Source organism: Salvelinus namaycush, chromosome 27 (genome assembly GCF_016432855.1).
Source record: "Salvelinus namaycush isolate Seneca chromosome 27, SaNama_1.0, whole genome shotgun sequence".
NCBI classification, from domain to species: domain Eukaryota; kingdom Metazoa; phylum Chordata; class Actinopteri; order Salmoniformes; family Salmonidae; genus Salvelinus; species Salvelinus namaycush.
The window spans coordinates 8,693,136-8,720,766 of record NC_052333.1 but is presented as its reverse complement, the minus strand read 5'-3'; the positions used below and the strand labels follow the sequence as shown (position 1 = coordinate 8,720,766).

Below are 27,631 nucleotides of genomic sequence, written 5' to 3'. Positions count from 1 at the left end.
GATCACGGCCGTTTGAGACTGAAAAGCCCAATAGGATTGTCCAACTATGATTTGCATGCTCTGCCGAAGGAACCTATCATGTGGAATAGGTGGTTGGAGTTGGTTGGTCCCCAGTGCAGTGGTGGTGAGTATACCGGTAGATAGACCATAGACTGCTGGTTACAGTGCACTCGGAAAGTATTCAGACCCCTTGACTTTTTCCACATTTTGTTAGGTTACAGCCTTATTCTAAAATGTATTAAATGTTTTTTTCCCTCATCAATCTACACACAATACCCCATAATGACAGACAAATTTATAAAAAAACAAACAACTGAAATATCACATTTACATAAATATTCAGACCCTTTACTCAGTACTTTGTTGAAGCACCTTTGGCAGTGATTACAGCCTCAAGTCTTCTTGGGTATGACGCTACAAACTTGGCACATCTGTATTTGAGGAGTTTCTCCCATTCTTCTCTGCAGATCCCCTCAAGCTCTGTCAGGTTGGATAGGGAGCGTTGCTGCACAGCTATTTTCAGTTCTCTCCAGAGATGTTCGATCGGGTTCAAGTCCGGGCTCTGGTGGGCCACTCAAGGATATTCAGAGACTTGTCCCGAAGCCACTCCTATGCTGTCTTGGCTGTGTGCTTAGGGTCGTTGTCCTGTTGGAAGGTGAACCTTCACCCTCAGTCTGAGGTCCTGAGCGCTCTGGAATCGGTTTTCATCAAGGATCTCTCCATACTTAGCACTGTTTGTCTCATATTACAGCCTAAAATTAAAATGGATTCAATTGAGATTTTGTGTCACTGATCTACATACCATACTCCATAATATCAAAGTGGAATTATGTTTTTAGAAATGTTTACAAATGACTACCCCATCTTTGTAACCTACACATACAATTATTTGTAAGGTCCCACAGTTGAGCAGTGAATTATATAAAACGATTAAACCACAAAGACCAGGGTGGTTTTCCAATGCCTCACAAAGGAGGGCACCTATTGGTAGTTCAGTAAAAATTGTCCTTTTGAGCATGGTGAAGTTATTAATTACACTTTGGATGGTGTATCAATACACTCAGTCACTACAAAGACACAGGCGTACTTCCTAACTCAGTTGCCGGAGAGGAAGGAAACCACTCAGGGATTTCATCATGAGGCCAATGGTAATTTCAGTTTAAACTTCTTCTCAATAGGGGGTGCTGTTTGCACTTTGTAATAATTTCGTTCCCAAATTAAACTGCCTCGTACTCAATTCTTGCTCGTACAATATGCATATTATTATTACTATTGGATAGAAAACACTCTCTAGTTTCTAAAACCGTTTGAATTATATCTGTGAGTAAAACAGAACTGGACTTAGAGCAATTTTCCTATGAGGATGTGAGAATGCTGAAATCTGCTTGCTGTTCTGAGATCTGTTTATAAATCTGCCTGTCTTCTATTGGTTGAGATGCACTGCATACGTCTTCCCCTGGGTGTCAGCGAATAGTGAGAATTGAAATGGAGTTGCTAGGCAGAACTGAGAGGTTATAAATGGCCTGGGAACGTAGGGTCCGGTCTTTGTTCACTTCGCTCTGACGCAGGAAGGACCTCTGGCTGTGGCTCTAGAACGCTCCGGTTATAGGCCTTAGATATATCCGGCTCTGTTTTTATTCGTTATAGGTGTTAAAGACATCATAATGTTGTTATATTAAACCGAGTTATATCAGTTTATATCGGTATATTGCGATTTTCGGATATTTATTTGTCTTGCGTTTTAGTGAGTCGGACACGTCTTTGCCACATGGCTAATGTTTACTGCTAATTCGAACGTTGAAGAGGACAATCTACAACCAAGCAACGATTATTTTGGACAAAGAACACCTTGCCCAAGATTCTGATGGGAGTTCATCAAAAAGTAAGAAGTATTTATGATGTTAATTCGTTGTTCTGTTGAAAAATGTAGAACAGATATTCTGCCAATAATCTAGGTGCGGTCTCGCTTTAACGCACGCTGTATGTTGTAGTAACGTTAATTTTAAAAATCTAACACAGCGATTGCATTAAGAACTAATGTATCTTTCATTTGCTGTCCAACCTGTATTTTTTAGTCAAGTTTATGATTAGTTATCGATTAGATTAGGTGCCTCTCCCAAGATTTCTCCCGACATATTGTTGGCAGCCTGGCTACTTTTCTCATTGTATAACCACGATTTGTGCCGCTAAATATGCACATTTTCGAACAAACTCTAAATGTATTGTGTAATATGATGTTATAGGACTGTCATCTGATGAAGTTTTGAGAAGGTTAGTCAAAAATGTAATATCTTTTGCTGGTTTATTCGCTATCGCTAACGTGCATGAATTAATGCTGCTGTGTGGTTGGCTATTGTAGTAAGCTAATATAATGCTATATTGTGTTTTCGCTGTAAAACACTTAAAAAATCTGAAATATTGGCTGGATTCACAAGATCTTTGTCTTTCATTTGCTGTACGCTGTGTATTTTTCTGAAATGTTTTATGATGAGTATTTAGGTAATACACGATGGTCTCTGTAGTTATTCTAGTTGCTTTGGTGAGAGTTGTGATGGTGGCTGCAATGGTAAACTATGATTTATACCTGAAATATGCACATTTTTCTAACAAAACATATGCTATACAATAAATATGTTATCAGACTGTCATCTGATGAAGTTGTTTCTTGGTTAGTGGCTATTTATATCTTTATTTGGTCGAAATTGTGATAGCTACCTATGCAGGAAAAAAATGGTGGACAAAAGAAGTTGTGTCTTTTGCTATCGTGGTTAGCTAATAGATTTACATATTGTGTCTTCCCTGTAAAACATTTTAAAAATCAGAAATGATGGCTGGATTCACAAGATGTGTATCTTTCATCTGGTGTCTTGGACTTGTGATTTAATGATATTTAGATGCTAGTATTTACTTGTGACGCTATGCTAGGCTATGCTAGTCAGCTTTTTTACTGATGGGGTGCTCCCGGATCCGGGATTGTGTGGAAGTAGAGGTTAATGGCTGTGATAGGAGAAAACTGAAGACAGTGTTGTGACAAGGTAGGGGTGGTATACAGAAGATAGCCCGATTTGGTAAAATACCAAGTCCATATTATGGCAAGAACAGCTCAAATAAGCAAAGAGAAATGACAGTCCATCATTAGTTTAAATCATGAAGGTCAGTCAATCTGGAAAATGTAAAGAACTTTGAAAGTTTCTTCAAATGCAGTCGCAAAAACCATCAAGTGCTATGATGAAACTGGCTCTCATGTGGACCGCCACAGGAAAAGAAGACCCAGAGTTACCTCTGCTACAGAGGATAAGCCCGAATAAATGCTTCACAGAGTTCAAGTAACAGACACATCTCAACATCAACTGTTCAGAGGAGACTCCGTGAATCAGGCCTTTATCGTCAAATTGCTGCAAAGAAACCAGACACCAATAAGAAGAATAGACTTGCTTGGGCCAAGAAACAGGAGCAATGACATTAGACCGGTGGAAGTCTGTCCTTTTGTCTGATGATTCGAAATATGATATTTTTGGTTCCAATCGCTGTGTCTTTGTGAGACCCAGAGTTGGTGAACAGATGATCTCCGCATGTGTGGTTCCCAACTGTGAGGCATGGAGGAGGAGGTGTGATGGTGTGGGGGTGCTTTGCTGGTGACACTGTCAGTGATTTATTTAGAATTCAAGGCACACTTAACCAGCATGGCTACCACAGCATTCTGCAGCGATATGCCATCCCATCTGGTTTGCGCTTAGTGGGACTATCATGTGTTTTTCAACAGGACAAAGACCTAACACACCTCCAGGGTGTGCGTAAGGGCTATTTGACCAAGAAGGAGAGTGATGGAGTGCTGCTTCAGATGACCTGGCCTCCACAATCACCCGACCTCAACCCAATTGAGATGGTTTGGGATGAGTTGGACTGCAGAGGGAAGGAAAAGCAGCCAACAAGTGTTCAGCGTATGTGGGAACTCCTTCAAGACTGTTGGAAAAACATTCCAGGTGAAGCTGGTTGAGAGAATGCCAAGAGTGTGCTATGTTGTCAAGGCAAAGGGTGGCTACTTTGAAGAATGTAACACTTTTTTGGCAACTACATGATTCCATATGTGTTATTTCATGGTTTTGATGTCTTCACTATTATTCTACAATGTAGAAAATAGTAAGAATTAAAAATAAAAAAACTTGAATGAGTATGTGTGTCCAAGCTTTTGACTGGTACTGTAAATCTATATAAACATCTATGGCAAGACCTAAAAATGGTTGTTTTTACAGAGCTTGAATAATAATAATTTTTTAAAGAATAATGGGCAAGTATTGTACAATCCAGGTATGCAAAGGTCTTACAGACTTACCAAGAAAGGTGATTCTAACAGGTATTGACTCAAGGTAACAGGTATTGACTTTTTGAACAAGATAGGTCCCATTATGTCTGTTGAAAATCAAACACTGCATTCCACAGTAAGAACTTCATACCAACGGTAAAGCATGGTGGTGGTAGTGTGGTGGTTCAGGAAGCCGACCCAAAACAACACTGGCAAAGGAGAGGTACTCAGAGTGGTCTTCTAGTCCAATTTAGGAGGCGCGCACACCACCCACCGCTTCTGAGTATATTACTCGCTAATGTTCAGTCTCTGGATAATAAAGTTGACAAGCTTAGGGCGCGGGTCTCTTTCCAGAGAGATGCTTTGCTGCCTCAGGACCTGGACGACTTGCCTTAATAGAAGGCCCTCCGTCAGTGAGCTGAAGCGCAGCTGGGTCATGCAGCAAGACAATGATCCAAAACACACAATCAAGTCTACATGAAAATTATTAAAAAGCAACACATTTGAAGTTTTGGAGTGGCCTAGTCAAAGTCCGGACCTAATCTCAATTGAGAAGATGTGGCAGGACTTGAAACAAGCGTCGACAGAGAGGGCTGCCTCACTTCTTGCTCTTAGGAATCTTTTTTTTAATGTATTATTTCTTACATTGTTAGCCCAGAAAATGTTTTGTGTTATTACATACAGCCGGAAAGAACTATTGAATATCAGAGTGGCGGTAACTCACCAGCACTGCCAGCATCACGACCAGGAATACGACTTTCCCGAAGCAGATCCTTTGTTAGCACCCCCCAGGGCAATTGAACTGATTCCAGAAGCCGACCCAAAACAACACTGGCAAAGGAGAGGTACTCAGAGTGGTCTTCTAGTCCAATTTAGGAGGCGCGCACACCACCCACCGCTTCTGAGTATATTACTCGCTAATGTTCAGTCTCTGGATAATAAAGTTGACAAGCTTAGGGCGCGGGTCTCTTTCCAGAGAGACATCAGGGATTGTAACATACTCTGCTTCACGGAAACATGGCACTCTTGGGATATACTGTCTGAATCGATCCAGCCAGCTGGATTCTCAGTTCATCGCGCAGACAGGAATAAATATCTCACTGGGAAGAAGAAGGGCGGGGGTGTATGTTTCATGATTAATGACTCATGGTGTAATTGTGATAACATACAGGAACTCAAGTCCTTCTGTTCACCCGATCTAGAATACCTCACAATCAAATGCTGACCGTGTTATCTCCCAAGAGAATTCTCATTGGTTATAGCCACGGCCGTGTATAGAAAGTACCCGTGCTAAGGACTATTCAACGCTGGTCTGACCAATCGGAATCAATGCTTCAAGATTGTTTTGATCACGCGGACTGGGATATGTTTCGGTTAGCTTCCGAGAATGACATTGACGAATATATTGATTCGGTGACAGATTTTTTCAGGAAGTGTATAGGAGATGTTGTACCCACTGTGACTATTAAAACCTACCCTAAACAGAAACCGTGGATAGATGACAGCAGTCGCGCAAAACTGAAAGCGCGAACCACCGCATTAAACCATGGCAAGGTGACTGGGAATATGGCAGAATACAAACAGTGTCGTTATTACCTCCACAAGGCAATCAAACAGACAAAACGTCAGTATAGAGACAAAGTGGAGTCGCAATTCAATGGCTCAGGCACGAGACGTATGTGGCAGGGTCTACAGACAATCACAGACTCCAAAAGGAAAACCAGCCACGTTGCGGACACCATCTTGCTTCCAGACAAGCTAAACACCTTCTTTGGCCGCTTTGAGGATAACACAATGCCGCGGCCCGCTACCAAGGACTGTGGGCTCTCCTTCTTTGTGGCCAATGTGAGTAAGACATTTAAATGTGTTAACCCTCACAAGGCTGCCGGCCCAAACGACATCCCTAGCCGCATCCTCAGAGTATGCGCAGGCCAGCTGGCTGGTGTGTTTACGGACTTATTCAATCGCTCCCTATCCCAGTCTGCTGTCCCCACATGCTTCAAGATGGCCACCATTGTTCCTGTACCCAAGAAAGCAAAGGTAACTGAACTAAATGACTATCGTCCCATAGAACTCACTTCTGTCATCATGAAGTGCCTTGAGAGACTACTCAAGGATCATATCACCTCCACCTTACCTGTCACCCTAGACCCACTCCAATTTGCTTACCGCCCCAATAGATCCACAGACGATGCAATCGCCATCACACTGCACACTGCCCTATCCCATCTGGACAATAGGAAGACATACGTAAAAATGTTATTAATTGACTATAGCTTAGCATTCAACACCATAGTAACCACCAAGCTCATCATTAAGCTCGAGGCCCTGGGACTGAACCCCGCCCTGTGCAACTGGGTCCTGGACGTCCTGACAGCCCGCCCCCCAGATGGTGAAGGTAGGAAACAACACCTCCACTTCACTGATCCTCAATACTGGGGCCCCACAAGGGTGCGTGCTCAGTCCCCTCCTGTGCTCCCTGTTCACCCATGACTGTGTGGCTAAGCACACCTCCAACTCAAGCATCAAGTTTGCAGATGACACAACAGTAGTAGACTTGATTACCAAAAATGACGAGACAACCTACAGGGAGGGGGTCAGGCCTCTGGGAGTGTGGTGCCAGGAAAATAACCTCTCACCCAACATCAGCAAAACAAAGGAGATGATCGTGGACATCAGGAAACAACAGAGGGAGCACCCCCCTATCCACATTGACGGGACCGCAGTGGAGAAGATGGAAAGCTTCAAGTTCCTCGGCATACACATTACAGACAAACTGAAATGGTCCATTCACACAGACAGTGTGGTGAAGAAGGCGCAACAGAGCCTCTTCAATATCAGGAGGCTGAAGAAATTTGACTTGTCACCTAAAACCCTCACAAAATTTTTCAGATGCACAATCAAGAGCATCCTTTCGGGCTGTATCACTGCTTGGTAAGGCAACTGCATCACCCTCAACCGCAGGACTCTCCAGAGGTTGGTGAGGTCTGCCCAACGCATCACCAGGGGCAAACTACATTCCCTCCAGGACACCTACAGCACCCAATGTCATAGGAAGGCCAAAAAGATCATCAAGGACAACAACCACCCGAGCCACTGCCTGTTCACCCTGCTATCATCCAGAAGGCAAGGTCAGTACAGGTGCATCAAAGCTGGTTCCAAGAGAATGAAAATCAGCTTCTATCTCAAGGCCATCAGACTGTTAAATGGCCATCACTAGCACATAGAGGCTGCTGCCTATATACTGTACATGGACTTGAAATCACTGGCCACGTTAATAAATGGAACACTAGTCACTTTAATAATGTCTACATATCTTACATTACCCATCTCATATGTATATACTTTATCCTATACTATTCTACTGTATCTTATTCTATGCCTCTCTGACATTGCTTGTCCATATATTTTTATATTCTTAATTCCATTCCTTTACTAGATTTTTGTGTATTAGGTATATGTTGTGTAATTGTTAGATATTACTTGTTAGACATTACTGCACTGTTGGAGCTAGATGCACAAGCATTTCGCTACACCCGCAAAAACATCTGCTAAACACGTGTATGTGACCAATAAAATTTGATTTGAAATGTCGCTGAGTTAAAGCAGTTCAAGCAGTTCTGCATGGAAGAATGGGCCAAAATTCTTCCAATGTGAGAGACTAATCAACAATTACAGTCATTACAGCTAAAGGTGGCACAACCAGTTACTTTTTCACACAGGGGCATTGGGTGTAGCATAACTTTTGTTAATTAAATAAACAAAGTATCCATTTGTTATTTGTAAACTCAGGTTCTCTTCATCTAATATTAGGTTTTTGTTGAAGATCTGATAACATTCAGTATCAAAAATATGCAAAAATAGAGAAGATCAGAAAGGGGGCAAATACTTTTCACGGCTCTGTATGTCAAGTTCCCTGACGCTGCTGCCCAAGCCAACTACAAGGTAGAGTTCTATGAATATTGGAACTTCCCTGGAATCATCGGCTGTATAGATGAATGTCATATTCCTATCAGGTGTCCCTGATGCTGAGGAGTACAGGAATCTTAAAAACTGTCTCTCAATAAATGTACAAAGTGTGTGCCCTCCCAGTGTGCAGTTCTCCAACGTTGTTGCACATTGGAAAGGATTTTCCAAAACTCAAGCTGAGCTTGAAGGAGGACAACATAGTGGAATCATACTTGGTGAGAGTGGGTATGCACAGACCAACTTCTTATTCACCCCCTATCTTCATGCAATAGGACCTGAGCAACAACTGTACAGCCAAGTTCATATCCACACCAGAGGTGTAGTGGAGCGCATGTTTGGTGTATGGAAGAGTCGTTTCTAGTGTCTCAAACATATTGCGCTTTCAATCAAGAAGATGCTGCATTGTCAAAATTGTAACAGCAGTGCTTCCCAATTACCTCAAACAGCATGGCTGCCCAGATCTTCTCATTGAAGATGAAGATGACCTAGATGTTCCCATGGTTGAGGCAGACAATGACAGAAATGGACAAGCCTGCAGAGATGCTGTAGCTATGCAGCACTTCTCACAACAAAGATAGCTCAAGTGACTGAAGCAAACATTAGCCATGGATAAGATTTTTAATTCACAAATAGAAATATTGGGACACCGAACTGGTGCTGGTTTGAGAAGAACATTGGTACTGCTGCCGCTTCATGTTTCTCTTCTCCTCCTTCACTTTTAAATACATTAGTTTGCGCTCATGAAATTCCATGGGAAGTTTCTCATGCATGCTCAGCCTCTTTGTCTTTGTCCTCTGGCCCAGGTTAGTGACACAATCTTCCCTCCTGGTTGCTGCAGTTGTAGCAGGTTGACCTTCATCCTGTTAAGCCCCTCCAAGCTATGGTGATCATCTGCCTCTAAAAAATTATTACATTGCTGCATTAGAGAACATTGTTTATGAATTATAATTTTTTATTATCGGAGTGCAAGAGATGACTGACAACATTACATATTCCCTGCAGTCTGGGGATGTGTAACGTCCTGACCAGAGTTCTTATGTGTTTTGCTTGTTTAGTGTTGGTCAGGACGTGAGCTGGGTGGGAATTCTATGTTGTGTGTCTAGTTAGTCTGTTTCTGTGTCCAGCCTAATATGGTTCTCAATCAGAGACAGCTGTCAATCGTTGTCCCTGATTGAGAATCATATATAGGTGGCTTGTTTTGTGTTGGGGATTGTGGGTGGTTGTTTCCTGTCTTTGTGTTTTGTCTGCACCAGCTAGGACTGTGACGGTTAGTTTGTTTTGTCATTTTGTATAGTGTCTTGTTTTGTGTTCATTAAATAATGGAAAATTACCACGCTGCACATTGGTCCTCAGATCCTTCTCGCCTCTTCTCGTCTGAGGAGGAGGACGACTTAGACTGCCGTTACAGGATGAATGAATGTGTCCTACCAAATTAGGATTGGAACGGTCCCCCATCTGTACTGTCCAAATGGTCATCATCGGGGATACCTTTCAGAGGTTGCTGGCTATCAATGATCCCAGTTAACAAGTCCCCCAGCTCATCTGTCTCTGGTCTTACCAATCTTGAAACGCTCCCTACAAGCAACAGCCTTTTTTCTCTTTTAATTGATTTTTATGTTTTTCCACAGGACCATAGAAAGAAAAGACAATATAGAGATGTTATTAGTAATTTTGTATTATATTGTTTGTTTTACATTTCTATCTCACAAATACATTTAGGCAGTGGTGGAAAAAGTACCCAATTGTCATACTTGAGTAAAAGTAAAGATACCTTAATAGAAAATGACTCAAGTAAAAGTCACATAGTAAAATACTATTTGAGTAAAAGTCTAAAAGTATTTGGTTTTAAATGTACATAAGTATCAAAAGTAAATGTAATTGCTAAAATATACTAAAGTATCAAAGTAAAAGTAAAAGTATACATAATTTCAATGTCCTTATATTAAAAAAGGGTTTGATCTGATGGGTTGAGTGATGCAGAAACCAATTTCATAAATCGGCTGACTGTAGAAAACCAAGCCTTGAGGTCAAAGGAATTGTCCATAGAGCTCTGAGACAGGATTGTGGCGAGTCACAAATATGGGGAAGGGTACCAAAAACATTCTGCAGCATTGAAGATCCCCAAGGACACAGTGGCCTCCATCAGTGGCCAAACTGAGCAATCGGGGGAGAAGGGTCTTGAACAGGGAGGTGACCAAGAACCCGATGGTCACTCTGACAGAGCTCTGGAGTTTCTCTGTGGAGACGGGAGAACCTTCCAGAAGGACAACCATCTCTGCAGCACTTCACCAATCAGGCCTTTATAATAGAGTGGGCAGATGGAAGCCACTCCTCAGTAAAAAGCACATGATAGCCCGCTTGGAATTTGCCAAAAGGCAACTAAAGACTCTCAGACCATGAGAAACAAGATTCTCTGGTCTGATGAAACCAAGATTGAAGTCTTTGGCCTGAATGCCAAGCGTCACGTCTGGAGGAAACCTGGGCAGGGACTGGAAGATTAGTCAGGATCGAGGCAAAAAAGAAGGAAAAATGATAGGAGGAAAGTACAGAGCAATCCTTGATGAAAACCTGCTCCAGAGAGCTCAGGACCTCAGACTGGTCCCGAAAGTTCACCTTCCAACAGGACAACGACCCTAAGCACACAGCCAAGACAACGCAGGAGTGGCTTCGGGACAAGTCTCTGAATGTCCTTGAGTGGCCCAGCCAGAGCCCGGACTTGAATCACATCGAAAATCTCTGGAGAGACCTAAAAATAGCTGTGCAGCAATGCTCCCCATCCAACCTGACAGAGCTTGAGAGTATCTGCAGAGAAGATTGGGAGAAACTCTCCAAATACCGGTGTGCCAAGCTTGTAGCGTCATACCCATGTAGACTCGAAAATGTAATCGCTGCCAAAGGTGCTTCAACAAAGTACCAAGTAAAGGGTCTGAATACATATGTAAGTGGGATATTTCAGTTATCTTTTATAAATTAGCAAACATTTCTAAAAAACAGTTTTTGCTTTGTCATTATTGGGTATTGTGTGTAGATTGATAAGAGGAAAAAACTATTTAATACATTTTAGAATAAGGCAGTTACGTAACAAAATGTGGGAAAAGTCAAGGGGTCTGAATACTTTCCGAAGGCCCTGTATATACAGGGCTACAGATGTAGAATCTTAATCTGATCGTCCTATTGCAGGAGAACTTTGTTGCAATGCAGAACATTTTAAACTTGTAGGCTAATTCTACTTAAATTAATCCAGATTTTTTTAAATTGCTTTCTGAGACGTTGATTAACTTCAGATGAATTAGTTCTAGACTAGGGAGTCCCAGACTAGGGTAAGTAAGGACTAACCACTTAATCTTTGTGAAGCCTGATTAGATTAACAATATCCACATGGTCCTGATCTGAGGATGCTTCAAAAAACAGGGATGGGACACTAATACGTTGCATTGTGTGGAATTGGAGCAAGTCACCTAAACCAAACAATGGACAGAGGTAAAAAAAAAAATAACGGCCAAAGAATGTCAGTGACTTTGAAAAAACCCTCTTGAAGCTACTTTTGTCACACCCCCCAATTATGGAGAATAAACATGAAATAATGCCTGGACAAGCATCTGTAATGAATTCAACTCAATTGAAAAAGTAATCAAAAGGAGGCTACAACAACAGGTAAGATACTGTATTTATTGTTGGCCCACTTTTACAAAATTACAGTCACTTTGAAATGTTACTTCTTCTTGTGTATTACAACACAGTGGGGCCTAAATGTAGTGGTGTAAAGTACTTAAGTAAAAATACTTTAAAGTACTACTTAAGTCGCTTTTGGGGGTATCTGTACTTTACGTTACTATTTATATTTTTACTTTTACTTCACTATATTCCTAAAGAAAATAACATAGTTTTTACTCCATACATTTTCCCTGACACCCAAAAGTACATTTTGAATGTTTAGCAGGACAGAAATGGTTCAAGTCACGCATCAAAATCTCTGGTCATCCGTACTGCCTCTGATCTGCCGGACTCACTAATGCTTTTTTCATTTTTTTCTTTTGTAATGATAATTTTCGTAGTTTTTTTGTTGTTTAAAACAAATATGTATATTTATTTTTTAGGGGGTGCTTTGTTTGTAATTTATGTCTGAGTGTTGAAGAGTACCCCTGGCTATCCGTAAATTTAAAAAACAAGAAAATTGTGTCATCTGGTTTTCTTAATGGTTGAGATAGAACAGTCCCTATTTTATCAAATGTCTCAGAGTTGGAGTGCTGATTTAGGGTCAGTTTTGCCTTTTAGATCACATTTAATAAGAATACATGGACATGGAGGAACTGATTCTAGGTCAACACTCCATAAGCCTCCTTGTGAATAACTTTAAACATTAGGAACTGGTTGTGACAAGAAAATTACCTTAGGTCAGCCAACTCTCATTGGGCTGAAGCGGAAGCATAGGTCAGCCAACTCTCATTGGGCTGAAGCGGAAGCACAGGTCAGCCAACTCTCATTGGGCTGAAGCGGAAGCACAGGTCAGCCAACTCTCATTGGGCTGAAGCGGAAGCATAGGTCAGCCAACTCTCATTGGGCTGAAGCGGAAGCATAGGTCAGCCAACTCTCATTGGGATGAAGAGGAAGCGTAGGTCAGCCAACTCTCAGTGGGCTGAAGCGGAAGCATAGGTCAGCCAACTCTCAGTGGGCTGAAGCGGAAGCATAGGTCAGCCAACTCTCAGTGGGCTGAAGCGGAAGCATAGGTCAGCCAACTCTCATTGGGCTGAGGCGGAAGCACAGGTCAGCCAACTCTCATTGGGCTGAAGCGGAAGCACAGGTCAGCCAACTCTCAATGGGCTGAAGAGGAAGCATAGGTCAGCCAACTCTCATTGGGCTGAAGCACAGTGGTGGAAAAAGTACTCAACACTACTTGAGTAAAAGTTTTTAAGTATTTATTTTTAAATATACTTAAGTATCAAAAGTAAAAATCAGTTGAACTTCCTTATATTAAGCAAACCAGATGGCACAATTTTTTTTTTGCCAGGGGCACACTCCAACACTCAGACATAATTTACAAACAAAGCATTTGTGTTTAGTGAGTCTGCCAGATCAGAGGCAGTAGGGATGACCAGGCATGTTCTCTTGATAAGTGTGTGAATTGGACCATTTTCCTGTCAAAATGTAACAAGTACTTTTGGGTGTCAGGGAAAATGTATGGAGTAAAAATTACATTATTTTCTTTAGGAATGTAGTGAAGTAAAAGTAAAAGTTGGCAAAAAAAGAAATAGTACAGCACAGATACTTCAAAAAACGTCTTAAGTAATACTTTAAAGTATTTTTACTTAAATACTTTACACCACTGCTGAAGCATAGGTCAGTCAACTCTCATTGGGCTGAAGCATAGCACATCCTATACTTAAGGCAAGGTGGTAGTCAACATGGCTGTTATTACTAGGGCCATGTGTGCAATCATGTGACATACCTGGATTTTAACATTGATTTAAAGCTTTTTCATTTAACAGTCCCCTTTTCTTTTTCTGTCGGACGGACAATTGCTTACATAGTCACCCGAATCTCTTCACCACATGCAGTTTGATAACACAGCTACAAACACATGCAAAACAAGCCGCCTTGCCTCAGGTGCAGTTTTTGATTGACATTTTTATGATGCACAGCTTCACACTGAATTTCACTGTGTTAAAACTAAAATTAGTAGCAGATGCATGATGAATGGTTTATCACCGGGACACTAGGTGAAATGTGTTCAGTCCTGGTGTTATCCTCTGGTAGTGGATAGTGACAATGTTTACTGGGAGAGGACAAGGTGTGTGTGCTCTGAGGGGTAATGTCAGTGTCTGTCTGTGTGCTCTGAGGGGTAATGTCAGTATCTATCTGTGTGCTCTGAGGGGTAATGTACTATGAGGGGTAAGATTGATGTGGGAAAAAACACCTCTCAGATCACCTCAGAGCATCGCTCTCGTCAGTTTACCTGGCTTTACACATGTCCACAATACACCAATGCATTGCTTTGGTTTAGTACAAAGAGGTTTTTCCATAGTATGTAGAGCTACACTTGGTCAGGAGTGAGAATTCCCTGTGTTGGAGAGTGTGAGCTGTCTGTGCTAAAGTGACTGTGGATCTGAGACATAACCACCTTTCACATAAATCCGTTTCCTTAACACATTTTCCACACCAAAGGCAATGTAGAAAACTTCAATAGGCCTATGTCATTTAATAGCAAAGGCCGTTAATTCCAGACATTTAAAAATACATCATTGTCTTCCTGAACTGAACATCTGTGAACCAGACGAGTATTCAACCAGACACATTTCATTTAATTCCTATAGGCTAGATTCTTCACTTTGAGGGGAAATTCAACTCACCTTGGTGGTCATATGAAAACATCATAAACTACTTCTGCCTTCTTTAGAGAATGTAGGACTATCCCTCCCTAGTCATACAGCTACACGTAATAATTCCTGTTTGTTTACCAATGCTATTGAACAATCTACAGCTCAGTGGCATAGCTGGGATGCACATTGCTCAGTTCATGGCCAGTTCGTCGGGGGGGGGGGGGGGGGGGGCTTGTCCAACTTAAAGTGTCATAAAAAAAAATACACTCCCCTCTCCAACGTTAAAAATATTTTCACATGACCCTCCCCTTTTACTGAAAAGAACATTGTACACCCTCCCCCGCATACAATCAACTCACAATATTGTTCCATGAACAGGTTTCTGTGCCAATGCACCACAACCAGTAAGCAAAGCATACCGATTTCGGGCACTTCAACATTATGGTATGCGTCAACATTATTTTAGGAAGACTTGAAGAAGAATGATGATCCGCAACAGATAGCGCATCTCAGTATCAGAACTTAAAATACAGACAGACTGGCCAGCTACTGGGCCTTTCTAGACATTATAAACTGTCCAGAGTAGACCCACAATTGGTCCAAATGGAATGAATGGAATTAAATATTCACATCACAGGGCTTTTGCGTCGTTATTCAAATGAGATTTTCACTGCAGTTTACAACCTAGAGTAGAATTTTGTACTCACTTGAAAACAATTATGCAATTTTTCATTTCATTGTGGTGTTGTAGGCTAGTCTAGGTAGGATAATAATATGGTCCCTAAACAAGCTCAATAAGGGAGCTTTTTGAACTGTGTGTCTCATGTCTTCACTGTTCTTTCATGAGCAATGACATACCTGGCCTCTCCGCATTTATTGAAAATTAGTGCAGCTTTGAATGAATTTATGTGTGGTATGATTACTAGTTAGCATTTTGTAGATCTGGACGAACGATTCACCTACCACTATTGTCACTATGAATGGTGGATAGAGGGCAGTTAGACTGGTAGACTATATTGACTTGTGGTATAGTTAGCAAAAGGAAAAGCATAGTGCATAAGGGAAGTATCAAGACATCTTGACATAGGGGAGGCGCAAGCAGACGAAATGTGTCTTGGACGGAATAAATGATATAGTAAAACCTGCAAAAGGGCGAACGTAAAACCTAACCCTCCCAAAGCAAAAAAAAAGTTTGACAATCCTCCCCTATTTTGGAAAAACACCACTCTTCCCCTAATAAATGTTGAACTGTCCCTTATTGACAAGCCACCTCAACTTCATGAAAGGCTTTCGTGCCTGAGGAGCAGCGGGTGAGAGTGGAGGAGAGGGAAAAGACAGAGTGCTATGCTAGAAAAATGCGGGGCTCGTCCTAAAACCTGACGTCAGCAGCACGAGCTTTAATAACATCTCCAGTCCCAGTCCGAGACAGTGGTCCTCGCGGAGGAGATGACAACTAGAAGAAGCAGAATGCCTGAGACTTGTGCAGTGCAAAATATTTTGTTTTTAGAAAAGGAGTAATTCTGGGTTCAATGAATTTAAAATTCCTAACCAGTGATGAGCTGGCTCCTGGTGTGGATTCTTATAGCAGCTGGGATTCAAAAGGTGAGAAAGTGTCATAATAATTTTTATTAACACATGGTTGAAACTTTATTTTGCAAATATATTTCTTTCTGAAGTACCAGACCCGACTCTTATGATTTATTTAGATTATTAGGCCTAAATCATTTGTGTAAATTTCCAGTGGTGGAAAAAGTACCCAATTGTCATATTTGAGTAAAAGTAAAGATACCTTAATAGAAAATGTCTCAAGTAAAAGTGAAAGTCACCCAGTAAAATACAACTTGAGTAAAAGTCTAAAAGAATTAGGTTTTAAATATACTTCAGTATCAAAAGTAAATGTAATTGCTCAAATATACTTATGTATTAAAAGTAAAAGTATAAATCATGTCAAATTCCTTATATTATGCAAACCAGACAGCACAATTTTCATGTTTTTTTTTGTTGACTTATAGCCAGGGGCACACTCCAACACTCAGACATCATTTACAAACGAAAATTGTGTTTAGTGAGTCCACCAGATCAGAGGCAGTAGGGATGACCAGGGATGTTCTCTTGATAATTGTGTGAATTGGACTATTTTCATGTCCTGTTAAGCATTCAAAATGTAACAACTACTTTTTTGTGTCAGGGAAAATGTATGGAGTTCTTTGGGAATGTAGTAGAGTAAAAATACAAGTAATCAGAAATATAAATATTAAAGTCCAGATATGCAAAAAAAAACTACTTAGGTAGCACTTTAAAGTATTTTTCACTTAAGTACTTTCCACCACTGCTAATTTCCAATTAAGATATAAACATAGTCGCTAACGATGAAAAAGCTATATTGAATATTGAATGGCCTACCAATATGTGATTCCTTAGTCACCTTTAGGCTTCAGAATCAGAGAAGATAATTATGCAGAATTGACTCCTCTGGCATTGGATCTACTGTGACATTTCGACTAAAATCACCCGGCATTCCTTTTACACATCCCATTCTTAGTCATACTTTACTGCCACCTTGTGGTTGTGTGGAGTCAGGTTTTGCATTTTACTCCAGATTCCACAAGTTATTGGAAAATACTATTATTTGCATGGCCTCAACAAACAGCAAAGTTTCAGTTTTTTTCTAGTTTAATTGTCCTCATGAAAGATTTTAAAGAACCTCAATAGATTTCAAAAGTTAAAACTGCTCACATCGTCTCTGATTTGCTGGGCTCAAACTTATGTTGTATCACACACCCTCCACCCTCCATCAAGATAATTGACAATTGATTGATCACTTTTTCAGTCTCAGCACTTTACAGCGTTTGATGATATATGTCTGTTTAAGGTCACAAGGTCACACAAAGGGTCAAAAGGTTATAACCTTGAACACATCATGGTATTCGGGTTCATCTCAACTCCAATTTCAGCTGTCTAGATATGATGGGGGTTAGGAATGATGCAACTATGCAACAATGTACCTAAACCGACATGCACAAAGCTTGTCATCTCATTAGAAAGCCCAATTCAACTTCCTGTTATGCCATATGTATATGGATATTATGACATTATTGACTACACCTCTCTACTTTCTCTTCCTTTTTAGGTTAAAGAAGGGAAGCTACATGAAGACAACAAACTGTTAATGTCATGATCAGTTGTTGTTGTGGTCCGTGTGGGTTTCATTACCTTGAGAAACACCCATAAAACGCAATGTGAGGCATAAAGTGGCATTTTGTGATTGTGTCCCTAATGGCACCCTATTCCCTATATAGTGAACTACTTTTAACCATGGCCCATATTTCTCTGCTCAAAAGTAGTGCACTATATAGGGAACATAGTACCATTTGGGACATATCCGTGTTCTCTGATGTTGTTGTGTAATTGACAGCCTGATGACAGCTGACTGGGCTTCAGCAGCAGAACCCCCTGGTTACTGGCTCTGTGCTACACCCGTGATTAAGCCTCATTGATCTGTATTAAGCCTCCTATGCACGTCATGAATTTACTATTTATTAACAGAAATCTATTAGAAAAACGTAAAGGAAGCTTAAGAGAAACAATATGAGAAACTTATAAGATGATTAAGGGGTCTTTTTTACAATTAATTAATTGGAGATGAATTGTGTGTGTATAATTTACCTGGATTAGAAGCTCTTTGGTTTCTATGATATTTAACATGTTGAGGCTGAAATGTAAGAGGTTAGAGAGGTTTAATTAAGCAATAAGGCACCGGGGGTATGGCCAATATACCATGGTTAAAGGTTGTTCTTCAAAAAATAAAGGAGAGCCGCACACTCTAGGAGCTCAGATGAAGAAATATTTATGTCCAACATTTCAACAGACAAGCTGTCTTCATCAGGGTATAATGACAAACACTGCAGGGTGACTCATTTATATAGTGTCTAAAGACACACACAGGTGTCTGTAATCATGGCCAGGTGTGGCCTGATATCATTGGTTAATTCGCATATATTAAAATAGCATACAAAAAACGAATGGATGGCGTATGATCATAGATACAATTTGGCTACATAAGCCTACAAACATTTACAATAGCAAAATCACAATAATCACAAGAATGGCTTCAGATCAGTCTACGTTGAGACCGAAGGGAGCAAGGGTCTTTAAATTAAAGATCCAGGCAGCCTCTCGTTTTAACAATAAATTGTCGAGGTCACCCCCTCTCCTAGGGAGGGTGACATGTTCGATGCCAATATAACATAGAGATGAAATCGAGTGGTTTTCTTCCAAAAAGTGGGCCGCAACTGGGTAAGTCCAGTTTTTGCACCTAATGGTGCTTAATTCGCGCTTTGTTTTACCCACATCATTTTTACCACAAGGACAAGTTATAAAATAAATAACTGCCTTAGTGAAGCACAGATTGGGATCTGTTTCCCTGTTTGGAGGTGTTTGAAGGATCTACATTTATAAGTGCCATTGCATTGAGCGCAGCCATTACACTTCTAGTTTCCATCCAGTAGGGGCGCAAATACACGTTGTGCAGGGATATCTTGGGGTGGTAAATCAGAGTTTACCAATTGATCTCTGAGTTTTCTGCCCCGCGAGAATACGACCAAGGGAAGGTCCGAAAACACATTACCGATACCATCATCGGATCTTAGAATGTGCCATTGTTTGTGAACGATTCCCTTAATTTGTTCAGAGCACTTTGACTAGAGGGTAGTTAGAACACAAGAATGCTAAGGGTTGTTCTTAAGCATGACGCAACACGGACTTCCTGGATACAGCCCTTAGCCTTGGTATATTGGCCAGATACTACAAACCCCCAAAGTGCCGTATTGCTATTCTAAACTGGTTACCAATGTAATTAGAGAAGTAAAAATACATGTTTTGTCATACCTGTGGTATACGGTCTGATATCACACGGCTGTCAACCAATCAGCATTCAGGGCTAAAACCACCCAGTTTGTAATAGAGAATTCTACCCTGCAGTAACCTGTATGGGAATCTCCAAGACAAGTTCGTTAAGCAGTGTTGGTCGGCCCATACTGGAGGCAGTGGTTGCTGTTATGACAGTAACAACAAGAGTTAATATTGTTTTCAATGGGCCGGTTTCCCGGACACAGATTAAGCCTGGTCCTGGACTAAAAAGTGATTTCGATAGAGAATCTCTATTGAGACAGGCCTAGGCTGGAAACCGGTCTGGGAAACCCGCCCAATATGTTCTGATTCTGAAGAAAGTTCCCCAAAAAGTGTCTGCTGTTGAATGTTCAGACATCAGAAATAAGAGTAGTCACAGCATTTTGGCCCGCAGATGGCATGCAAGGCACAGCCAAAATAGAATGTATGACATTTTAAATTAGACCATTAGGCGATCTGGCTACTTGATCTGTAATAATGTGTTGTAGAACATTCTGTGTCCTGACTCATACAAGGAAGTCATGCTCTCTTCACACTCAGACAGTCTGGATCCTAGACTAAGAATCATGTTTGTAGCCAGTCTGAGCCAGCGGACGGGCCAGTTTCCCCAGAAGAGACCCATACACTCTGGATCCTAGACTAAAAATCATCTTTATAGCCAGTCTGAACCAGTGGACGGGCCAGTTCCCTATGAAGGGACTCATACAGTCTGGATCCAAGACCAACCGCCATTTGTTTGGTTGTAAAACTCTCCCTGGTGGCTTGTTCAGACAGCATCTGTTTATGAGTGCTTTAAAAATGTTCTGTTACTGATCTTGGCATGAATATATAGTTTGTACAGGCAATATTCATGAGGTAAAATGTTGGACACCTTTTATTGAACTTGTTTTGTCACTTCAGCTATGAACATACTTTATATTTTCAAAGAAACAATATGAGAAATAGGCAGAATAATATACAGCCAGAATATTATGTAGACAGGAATCAAGTATTACCTAGACTAACCAGTATCATATTGATGAAATCATTTTTTCAAATGTAGCCTTGGCCATGGGACAGGACTACTAACTCAAGACCTGTGGAACAGCAGGTAGCCTAGCGGTTAAGAGTGTTGGGCCAGAAACTGAGAGGTTGAATCCCCAAGTTAACTAGGTGTGCTTTTGGGCAAGCAACTTAACTCTAATTGCTCCTGTATGTCGCTCTGGGTAAGCACGTCGCCTAAAGGACTAAAATGTAATTGTCTCTCCGTTACCCTGTAATTCAACATTGCTATAAAGAAGGCCTGCAAACCAGACCTTTAAGCCCATTCGGGAGGTGCAACATTTATCCAGCCCAATAAGGGGATTTGGGTCTATTACGTCGTTGGCCGAACAAGAGGGAGTTAATTAGGACAGGTTGGAAATGAAAAGATTAAGTAGATGAAGTGAATTATGACTTTATTCCTTGGGGTGAATTAATACTGCTTATGTAACAGACTATTATTCTCCTGTACAGTTGCTACTTCAACCGAGTGCTGAGAAGTGTTTTAAATTGTCCCAGATATGGTAGCCTACTCAGAAAAAATACATATGTGATGCCTTAGGGATGTCTGTTCTCTACTTACATGGTTTATTGTGTTACAAGGTCATAGCGTTTGACCATACCAAACTAAAATATGTATTATGCATATCGAGAGCGCATAACCCTAACTCCTCCTTGTCCCTCTCATCTAGGCCTACTCCCAGACCCAGAATTCCACTGCCATGCTGCCCCTAACAGAACCCACAGACCTGGAGCCATACAACCGGACCCAGTACTGCCACTGGCCCTGTGAGTGCCCCCCGGTCCTCCCCCCCTGCCCCGCAGGAGTGAGCCTGCTCATGGACGGCTGTGACTGCTGCAAGGCCTGCGCCAGGCAGGTGGGGGAGGAGTGCAACGAGGCAGACACCTGTGACTACCATAAGGGACTGTACTGCGACTACAGCGCGGACAAGCCGAGGTACGAAAAAGGAGTGTGTGCATGTAAGTGTCATTCTAACCTACTAAAGACCGTTGTCTTACGTCAAATCGCGTCACTTTACACCACGCTCGTCCCTCAACCGAGTGTAGGTGGAATCAACTCGCTATCTGACGTAAGACAATGACTAAAGACACCAATCATAAGTCACAGTAACACTGCTATCATCATGCCCCAACACACTAATTGCACATCTAGTAACATAATCCTTGAAGAAAATGAGAAATGTAATGACAAATTAACAATTAAAAAGTGAACATGTTTCAGAATCATATTACCCGATGTCATGACATGTTTGTTTTTGTTCAGATATCACTAAAAACAAAAGCTGCTACATTACCTTGTCATCATTACCACTGTGTGTCTCTCTGTGATGTAAGACTTCTGTCCTGACCTTCTTTGCCAGATATGGTTGGCACGGGCTGCGAGCATGACGGTGTGATCTACCGGAACGGGCAGAGCTTCAAGCCCAGCTGTAAATACCAGTGTCTGTGTGTGAACGGGGCCATCGGGTGCGTGACCCTGTGTACGGACTCCCAGCCTCCCCGGGTGTGGTGCCAGAACCCGAGGAGGGTCAAGATCCCCGGACGCTGCTGTGAACAGTGGATCTGTGACGAGCCCAAGAAGGGGAGGAAGACTGCTCCAAGACATGCAGTGGAGGGTAGGACACAGATCCATCAATCAATCAATCAATTAAGGTTAAGGTCATGTTTTATTATGCCATTTGTAAGTATCAGAATACATACATTGGGATGTCTTTTGTAAGAGCTCTCAACAATCATTAATTTAATCAGTCAATCAATGGTGGCTGGTGTCACTTAAAATGTGAGGACATGCTCATACTAATAGCTGGAATGGAATGAATGGAACAGTATGATACCATTCCAGTCATTGCTATAAGCTGTACTCCCGTCACCAGCCTCCACTGCAGTATGTTACAGTTGATATGTATCTATTGAGAATCTTAAAACACTAATAACACAGGTGCATATTGGGTATTCCTTTGTGAATTGTGAAGCAAAATAGTTTGAGGACAGTGCTTCAGTGTAGCTCACAGGTAGTGCTGCTGTTGCAGCAGTATGTTGTGTGGGTTCTTGGAACAGTATCTGTGGTGGACTAGGGTGTGGGCGTAGGTTGTTACTCCAGGGAGGAGCAGAGGTGCAGCTGTGTAAGAGAAGACCAAACGCTTTTCCTGTACACTCTCACTCTCTCTGTGTCTCAGTGTTATTTTTGGGTAGTTCAAGTGCTCAGCGATCCTGGCCAGTAGTGTGCAAAGCCAAAAGAGAACTTGGATTTACTAGAGAATGTTTGTTTTGGTTAAAAATACAAAATAGCAACGAGAACTGTCACCCTTGCACAACTATCAATCTTGAAGGTAAAAGCACTTCTCATGGCAACAAGCTATTAGGTCCAGTTTTGATGAATAATTATATCACTGCCCGTATTCAATTGTTATTATTCTCTGTCTCTCTCTCTTTATCTATGTATCTTTCTCTCTCGCTCTCTCTGTATGTCTCTTTCTCTATGTATCTCTCTCTCTCTCTCGCTCTGTATGTCTCTTTCTCTATGTATCTCTCTCTCTCTCTCTCTGTATGTCTCTTTCTCTATGTATCTCTCTCTCTCTCTCTTTGTTTCTCTCTTTCTCTATGTCTCTCTCTCTCTCTCTGTATGTCTCTTTATCTATGTATCTCTCTCGCTCTCTTTGTTTCTCTCTTTCTCTATGTCTCTCTCTCTCTCTCTCTCTGTATGTCTCTTTCTCTATGTATCTCTCTCTCTCGCTCTCTTTGTATCTCTCTTTCTCTATGTATCTCTCTCTCTCTCTCTTTGTATCTCTCTTTATCTATGTATCTTTCTCTCTCTCTCTCTCTCTCTCTCTGTATGTCTCTTTCTCTATGTATCTCTCTCTCTCTCTCGCTCTCTTTGTATCTCTCTTTCTCTATGTATCTCTCTCTCTCTTTATCTATGTATCTCTCTCTCTCTGTATGTCTCTTTCTCTATGTATCTCTCTCTCTCGCTCTCTTTGTATCTCTCTGTATCTCTCTTTCTCCATTTATCTCTCTCTATCTATGTATCTCTCTCTATCTATGCATCTCTCTCTCACACGCTCTCTCTTTGTATCTCTCTTTCTCCATGTATCTCTCTCTCGCTATCATGTGTATCTCTATCTATGCATCTCTCTCTCTCTATGTATCTCTCTTTCTCCATGTATCTCTCTCTATTGCTCTCTCTATCTAGCTACGTATCTCTCTCTCAATTCAATTCAATTTGCTTTATTGGCATGACATAAGCTTACTTTTGAGATTTCCAATATTAACATAATTAAATAATACTAACCAATATTGTCAACAATAATCAAGGGTAAAAATGACCATACATTGAACAATAACAATGACAATGGCATAGGGGACATGTGCAGGTTGGTTGGTCTGTCAGACACTGTCCCTCTTCTCTCTCAATTCAATTTCAATTTAAGGCCTTTATTGGCATTGGAAACATATGGTAACATTGACAAAACAAGTGAAGTAGATAATAAACAAAAGTGAAATAAACAATACAAACATTAAACATTACACTCACAAAAGTGTCTGTCTGTCTGTGTTGACATAGCTCTTCCTGCTGAGGCTCAGGGCCGGAGCAGGAACTGTGTGATCCAGACCACCTCCTGGAGTATCTGTTCTAAGACGTGTGGTCGAGGTCTGTCACTGCGCGTCTCCAACGCCAACGAGAGGTGTGAGATGGTGAAAGAGTCCCGCCTCTGCAACATACGGCCCTGTGGGGTGGACATCACCAAGCACATCAAGGTACATATACTGACGTGCACAGACACACTTCCACGCTCAAATATGCACGCACACGTGGACACAGACACACATGTGCATGCATGCATAGACGCACATGCATTGCATAGAGGTCAAATGTTTGTTCATGATATCTATATTGAAGAGTTCACCTAAAAAAATACAACATTCCCAATATTATAGGAACATTACAAAGCATTGATTCAATCATTCAACTTGTCCTCTTTCACTTTCGCTTTCTCATCGCTCTCAGCCAGGGAAGAAGTGTCTGAACATCTACAGAGAAGAACAGCCAAAAAACTTCACAATCTCGGGCTGTGTGAGTAAGCAGCCTTACTGGCCTAAATACTGTGGGGTGTGCGTGGCCACGGACCATCGCTGCTGCATTCCCTATAAGTCCAAGACCATCGACGTGGAGTTTATGTGTCCCAACGGGGCCGTGTTCACATGGCAGGTCATGTGGATCAACGCCTGCTTCTGTAACCTCAGCTGCAGGAACCCCAACGACATCTTCGCCGAGCTGGAGAATTACTATGGTTACCCTGAGATCGTGAACTGAGACATTTCAATAATTAGCCGTAAGCTTATTAAGGGCTCTATTCAGTCTGGATCGCTGAAGCGTTACAGATTGCACAATATAAATTTAAAGGTAATTTCTGATTGACCCAACATATGCAGTGTTTACCGTGAATGCAGCCGTCGCTAACACGAGAACATTGCCTTTAAATTTGAATCACGCTGTAACACTAAACTTCAGTGATACGGAGTAGAGCCCTAAACTTCCATCTACCTACATTTTGATCTTCTTTTCCCTTCCTCAAACGTTTTTTGTCAGAACTTCCAGAAAAAAAAATATTTGATGTTTGTATACATAAAGGCAGGTATTCAATCCGAGGCGCGTTATAGTGCACAGCATCATACAACAGACAGTCCGCCGTTTGAAGGCATTTTCCCGGTGTCCGCGGAGATGGCATTCATGGTAAATGCTCTGATTGTCAGCTCAAGCCTAAATTACCTTTACAAGTCTGTTATAGTGTGCTGCTCTATATCTTGCATTGGATTGAATCAATTAGATTGAATCCCACCCAAAGTATTTTTCTTATAAGGGGATATTTAAACTTGAGGATTTTTTTCAGCATATTTTTATGCTCTGTATAGGGTTGCTTTGGGAATGAGTGTGAAATATTTTAGTTTTAATTTATTCAATACTAAATGATTGAATTTTTTTTGCCATACAGGTATTTTTTGAAAGTCACAGAAACAAGTTTCACGAAATCTCGTCCACACTCATGTAAAGATTGGTTTGATCACGTGGCTCTGAATTGAATAATGAGTAAGAGACGGCGTGAGATGCTACTATAGAATGCATGTACTATATATGGTTAAATATCCATCTGTGGAAGTGTGGTGTCATTCTTACAACGTCACATTCTACTTATGATCATTGAAGTAATCACAAAACCAGGACAAAAAGTTATAGGTTTTTATTTATTAAATAAATACAAAACTGTTATGCCATATTTAATGCTTCTCATCTACAGCATTAGGCAGTTGTGCATCTTTACAAAGCGATGTAGGCCTGTGTTGCTGTAGTGCAAGTAAGAGTGGGAGGGTTTTTGATACGTTCTATGGATAACTATCCTCACATTACATTATGTGGATCTATCGGCTTGACTCTCTCAAATCCATCACAACAAAATAACTTTAATAAATCAGAGAAGGTTTCCATGGCACATCTTTGTTCTGCCGTGCTTGATTGCATAGAAAACATTTACATACACACACAAAAAAATATCCAAAATAAAAACTTTTGTCTGAAGCCATGATCTGTTAATAAAGCAATAGGATGCAAAGCTGTTCGATTTAGTGTTTTGTGTTTGATTAATGAAAAGAATAGCGTATTTTGGAATGTTCTAGAATAGAACAGTTACAATTGTTTGATTCCACAGAGTTGACAGATACAGAACATCCAGGACTTAACTCAAAATGAATGGACAACATCATAAAACAGAGGAATGGTTACAGGAATGTGTTGTATGCACATGATACATTTCCGATTCCCTCCTTCCCACGGTTTCAAAGACGAATATCAATTTGAGCAAAAAAACTATCCACTTGCCTCCCTATTCTTTCTCCACATCTAGGCCTAACACTGTCTATCCTATATCACACAGAACATGAATTATAACACTGAAAAGTTAATGAACAATAACAATGAGAACAGAAAGAAGCACTCATTTACAGTCAGGTACGTATTTAAGAAAACTGTGTCAGATGTGATAAAACACTACAAACAAACAAAAAAATCCTAATGAGAGATTTAAAAGAAAAATGTACAAACTGGTGTACTAGGTACTCGCTCTGCAGCAACAGCTTTCTCCCACATTCTCCGTTGCGGTGTCACTATTCAGCCACAGCTATCTCCCACATTCTCTGTTGCAGTGTCGCTCAGCTGCGTTGCCCCTAACACCTAGATATTCCACCGGACTCTGCAGATGGGAAGGGATCAGTTTATTTTTTTTCCTCTACAGAATTTCCTTTATTATGCAGTAGTATATACTTGCATATCTTTACAAAAACAACTCTTTGCATAGAGAAAACATTCTCCAATTGGGGGCATCCCAATTGCATTGAATGGAATCCTGTGTGTGTGTGTGTGTGTGTGTGTGTGTGTGTGTGTGTGTGTGTGTGTGTGTGTGTGTGTGTGAGAGAGAGTGGTTAGTGGCAGAGCAGCAGGAACCAGGGGGCTGGAGGTTAAAGGTCGAGGGTAAGGGTCGTCTAGCAGGACACTTCGGTGGACTTGAGAGCTGCGCTGCGGTTTGCTGTGCCTTCCATACTGTCTGTGTGGGAGCGGCCACGCTTCTCGTTGGTGTGTGACCGGCTTCGGTTTCCCTCATTGGTGTGAGACCGGCTCCTGTTGCCTTCCATGGAGTGGATGCTGGATCCGGACGCCGTGCGAGAGCGGACCAGTCTGGTCATGCTGGCAGCAGGCACTGAGGGAAGGAGGAAGAGGAGAGAAGGGGGAGGAAAAGGAGGCAGGGGGAACAGGAGGAGGTTAATGATCCATTCACACTCCTGTGTCCATGGTCAGCTGAATTCCTATTGAGGGCATTATGTAATATATTATATTTAATCATTACAGAACAGGTAACAGACTTCCTGTTGTCTAAATGTGTAATCTGAAGGTGAAGTTACTCATCTCATCTCCTAGTTCTAGACAATGTCATTCTTACAGGTTGTCGTGAAGATCCATATTATTAGTTGGCAGCAACACTAATAGGGTAACAGGCTTTTATATTTCTACATACCTAATGTTAATATGATTACTGGTCAGCGTTGG

General features: G+C 41.3%; 2 protein-coding genes across 4 annotated transcripts in view; one reads left to right on the top strand and one right to left on the bottom strand.

Moving 5' to 3' along the window:
* Positions 1–15,912: 15,912 nt before the first annotated feature.
* On the top strand, positions 15,913–26,144 carry LOC120022224 (CCN family member 4-like). 2 transcript variants are annotated; one of them, XM_038966106.1, is made up of 6 exons: positions 15,913–16,191; positions 17,720–17,828; positions 21,210–21,498; positions 21,900–22,154; positions 24,101–24,294; positions 24,545–26,144. In XM_038966106.1, the coding sequence occupies exons 3-6, from the start codon at positions 21,240–21,242 to the stop codon at positions 24,848–24,850; spliced, it is 1,014 nt and encodes a 337-aa protein (XP_038822034.1). In that variant the 5' UTR covers positions 15,913–16,191; positions 17,720–17,828; positions 21,210–21,239; the 3' UTR covers positions 24,851–26,144. The 2 variants fall into 2 exon arrangements, with proteins under 2 accessions (XP_038822034.1, XP_038822033.1); XM_038966105.1 differs by lacking the exon at positions 17,720–17,828 and having other exon boundaries at positions 15,915–16,191.
* The window catches only part of LOC120022223 (protein NDRG1-like), a 34,051-nt gene continuing 32,180 nt past the window's right edge, over positions 25,761–27,631 (bottom strand). Inside the window, exon 16 of one of the 2 annotated variants that reach the window (XM_038966103.1) lies at positions 25,761–27,284. In XM_038966103.1, the coding sequence (XP_038822031.1) occupies positions 27,070–27,284 (215 nt within the window). In that variant the 3' untranslated portion in view covers positions 25,761–27,069. The remainder of the gene's footprint in view (positions 27,285–27,631) is intronic. The other variant, XM_038966104.1, reaches the window with a different exon arrangement.

Bases quoted from the DNA above. Each gene is read 5' to 3' on its own strand.
- LOC120022224 (XM_038966105.1), top strand. From the start codon at position 16,144: ATGAGCTGGCTCCTGGTGTGGATTCTTATAGCAGCTGGGATTCAAAAG. The intron at 22,155-24,100 runs GTAGGACACAGA...GTGTTGACATAG, and splicing joins TCCAAGACATGCAGTGGAGG to CTCTTCCTGCTGAGGCTCAG. The intron at 24,295-24,544 runs GTACATATACTG...CATCGCTCTCAG, and splicing joins ACATCACCAAGCACATCAAG to CCAGGGAAGAAGTGTCTGAA.